This window comes from Nilaparvata lugens, chromosome 10, assembly GCF_014356525.2.
Source record: "Nilaparvata lugens isolate BPH chromosome 10, ASM1435652v1, whole genome shotgun sequence".
NCBI classification, from domain to species: Eukaryota; Metazoa; Arthropoda; class Insecta; order Hemiptera; family Delphacidae; genus Nilaparvata; species Nilaparvata lugens.
Window position 1 is genome coordinate 17011938 of NC_052513.1, and position 4337 is coordinate 17016274.

The 4337-nt window shown below is 34.7% G+C and overlaps 1 protein-coding gene across 1 annotated transcript; it reads right to left on the reverse strand.

Annotated features, from left to right (window-relative positions):
- Positions 1–2947: 2947 nt before the first annotated feature.
- Positions 2948–3763, reverse strand: LOC120353337 (pickpocket protein 11-like). The gene has a single exon (XM_039436637.1). It carries the CDS (start codon positions 3761–3763, stop codon positions 2948–2950), a length of 816 nt encoding a protein of 271 aa, XP_039292571.1.
- Positions 3764–4337: the final 574 nt, after the last annotated feature.

Below are 4337 nucleotides of genomic sequence, written 5' to 3' on the forward strand. Positions count from 1 at the left end.
TAGTGGACCACAGATGGTCAAGACAGGAAGAGCCAAGGTAGAGATATGTTGGGGACTAGTAGCCACTTCTATTGTCATAGGATCCTCCTTCCATTTGTTTATCTTCATTCTATAAATTGTAAATAATGAGATAATAGAACCGATTACGACTATGCACCAAAATCCACGTTGAATCCAATGATTGTTGGGGTTTCCAATGTATTTCACGCCATGCAAAGAAGTATTCTCCACAAAGTTCTTGAAATGGGGATTCACATTTCTCCTTCTCCTCATCTGCCTTTGATGTGAAGTTTTGGAAGTAGCCATGTTCATGAGTGTGGAAAACAAAAACACAACAAACAAAATACACAGTCGATGATAGATCACTCAATATAGACTGGATATCTGCACAAGAACTAGGATAGGGATCCAGGTACTCCTAACTAGACCACTCACTCGAATATGCTATGTAAACTGGGAGTGAACCTTCAACAGACTGCTTATAAATGAACAACATCAGGGCGGGGCCACTTCACTCACAATTCAATTATTCTAAGGGAAGGTCATCATCAACTTTGTTTAATTTTTTTTGTTACTGAAGGTCAGAGATAATGTTTTTGGTTATTATTTCGAGCATGCAACTCATTCTGTATAATTCTCATCTCTATTGGGCTTCGCATGGGAAGGTTCGTGTCTGAGTTAGATCACATTACCCAAATTGAATAAATTAATAAGTCATTCTGAGGTGAAATTAATTATTATAAGTTGATTATTTTTCTCACTAAATACAGAGAAAGTATGACAAGCAGGAGGAAGGGGTTGAAAGATGAGGATGAAGAGGAGAAGGACGGGGGAGAGGAGGATAGAGGAGAAAAAAAAGTTTAACACTGATATAATTTCATATCAAACGAATTAATGTACTCATAGTGGGGTGCACTTTATAATGGCAGTGTTTGATTAGCAATGGTATTGCTATCCTTGTCTATTATTCAACAAATCAGATAGTGCTATCTCTTTCTCGTCTTGCTCTGTTGCCAGATGTCTTTCAACAATGTAGAATTGATTATTAACTAACAGAATAGTTCATCTTAATAATGAAAATTCATTATGAAATTTTTGGAAAATATAATTCCTTGCTCAATAAAATATAATTGATTATTTTAAACTAGTATGAACAGTTGATATCACATCAATAAACCTGTATCAGCTACCGTCTATAGAAGGCTTTGACAAGACAGAGGATCCCCAGAGTTTCTCTCCTCTCTTACTCCACTGCCATTATAACATGGATCTCACTCTAGTTATCGATACAAAACATTTGGTAGAGGGTTAGTGGAGAGGATATTCTTAATATTCTTTCCAAAGAATGGACATTGATGTGTCCAAAGCTCCGCCAATTAATGTTGTTGCATAACAATATAATTATCTATAGTTATTATATCACGAATTGATTTTTCATATCATATACAGTTCAATAATTATTTTCTTAGTCCATATTATGTAAATTCTTGTATAATTTTGTTGTATTGTAAGCTATTGTTTATAAGTGTATAAGCCAGTATATATTGTAATCTACATGAATGAAGTACTCAATCAATTAATCAATCAAAACAAAAATCAGTTGTTGCTGGATGATAAATCACTAACTTTTATTTTTTCTCATGAACTTCCAGAGGTACCTTGTCTTATCTCCAGAAAGGATGATGGAGTTAGTCTTCTCCTTTAGCAAACGTCACCAGATCTGTATGGTGATTGAAAGAATATATGTGTGAAGAATTTGAAGTTGATTGATGGAAGCAATAAATTGTAGATAATCGTCGAACATAATCCTCATGGATGTACAAGGGCTAGAGGCTTCAGTTGTCAATAAGAGATTGCTACATTCATTCAATGAAAATATTGGGAATACCGCTAACCAACGAAATAGAGAGTAGTCCTATGTCATGACTCCAAACCAATGGGAGTTGAGTTTGAAGAATTGAACCAATCACATCACAACCAATGGGAGAGTAGCAAGTTGTTTGTCATATAGTGGCAGATACTGTTTGTGATTGGTCAGTTCTCCATAACTCAACTCTCATTGGCTGTTGTCATGGTGAAGAAATACTCACTAATAAACCAATCTAATTTGAACAAGAGTGAATGAATGAATCAGTTCATGGATGAGACAATGAAAATCTGTCAAAATAATTTATAATCCCTAAAGGTAATCCAGAATTTGAAGTTTCTAAAAGACCATTGATCCAGTGACTAATAGCTAATACCAGACCAATTAAATATGTATACCTCTCAAGAACTTACAGATACTCTGATTGAAGGATTATTGGACTGAGAAGGTTTATAATGAATACTATAGATATAACAGTGTCTACACTGTCTCCCCACCAAAGTTCCAAACTGCAATGGTCTCTTAAAACTAGTATGTCGTCAAATCCAGATGTCAATCCGAATTTCAATCTAAACCGTAAACAATCTTGGATCTTGATTATCATATGGATCAATCAAACTGAATTCAGGATAGTTTTAATGAAAAACTGTGATAATCTGAGATAATAATCAGAACTCATCAACCAATACTCGACTCCTCTCATACTAAGGCCTGAATGCACTTCCTATGTTCAAAGCTAATCGAATGATTGACTTGATGAAATTGATATTTCCATTACAATTTTCTCATTTCAAGATTGAAAAAATTCTTGATTGAATATACAAATTTCCAATATGAAAATTGAATTAGCTCTTTATTTGATATTGAATTAACTAACAAATGAGATTTCTAAAAAAAAATTGAACCGTGATAGTGCATTGGGTATCAAGGTTGATCCGCTCAATTCATTCAAGTCTTTCGAAGTCTATCTCAGGTTAATTAATAAGAAAAGGTGATTGGAAGTTATTCTTGAAAGTCTGCATGGTGCTGAAGTTGTTGAAATGAGAAAGTAAACATTCATTTAAAATCTTTTATTAAATTTCACATATACAGCCAATCAAGCATTCTCTGTATCTTGCTTTTCAAATAATCAATAACATACAACAAAATGTAGTAGAATATTTCGGCTACAGTCATTATACTCACGCCTAGGAATACATCCAAGTAGACAACGGTGGCATCCATCATGTCATAGTTATTGTATGTGTAGGTGCGGACTTTTGGATGGAAAAAATTATCCTTGAAAATAATGTCAACTTCGAACATCCAATCTCTATTAGTTGTCACTGATTCATGAGATATCATCTTGTAGTCAGTGTAGTTACAAGATGGTAAACAGTCACAATCATCCAGAAATTCCCTCTCCACTGTGTCGTAATGAGTGGCTTTGGCAACATCCACCGCACAGGAGTTGTATTCATCAGAGCATATGTATGTTGATTCGTTGTGTGGCATGTAAAACAGAACACATCCACATTCTTTCAATGCTCTCTTGGTGGAGCACTCCATTAAACAGTTTTGCTGTGTATAATATTGAAAGAAGTCCAATGTTTTCTCCGTTGTGTTGTAGCATTGCTTGGCATATGGAACTTTGTACAGAAACTCGTTATCATCGACAGGATATTTTATGATTACTTCAGGTTCGATGAGTATGCTATAGTCTTTTGATGGCTGAAGACGATGCCATCTCATGAATGGACTTGGGACATCCCAAGGATTGTGGATTGTAAACCGGAATGTTTTGTACCTCCCAATGAGCTCGATATTTTCCTCCTCACGAAAATCATAGAGAACATAAGTTATGTCTGATTTATCCATCAAAACTGGTATCTTCAATAGTCGATCAAAGTAGTTCATTCCTTGTAAATTTTCTACTGTATATGACGGAAATCCATTTATCGAATCAGTATTCAATTCAATGTTCGGTCCATATATTTTTCTTATCATTTCCATGTCCAAATGATGTTGTACAGTATTCATCTTGTAAATCTTGGAAAGTGGAAGAATGTTTTTGGACATGCAGAGTTCCCTGTACAAGAAGGTTGGTCGTTCTCGTCCATGAGGATCATCCAATATTGATATTAATGAATTGAAATAGTAATCAATTATGAAGGTTCCAAAACTCGAATCAGATAAAAAAAACCTTCTCCTATCACTATCTGTACCATTCCTAGTTGAACTCATATTGAATATCTCATCAAATTCATTCCTTCTCATACCAAAGATGTCTGCAATCTTGTATGTAATATCATCACCATGCTTTTTCATGAGATGTTTACGTCTTTCCTTTGTTACAAGTAGTGGACCACAGATGGTCAAGACAGGAAGAGCCAAGGTAGAGATATGTTGGGGACTAGTTGCCACTTCTATTGTCATAGGATCCTCCTTCCATTTGTTTATCTTCATTCTATAAATTGTAAATAATGAGATA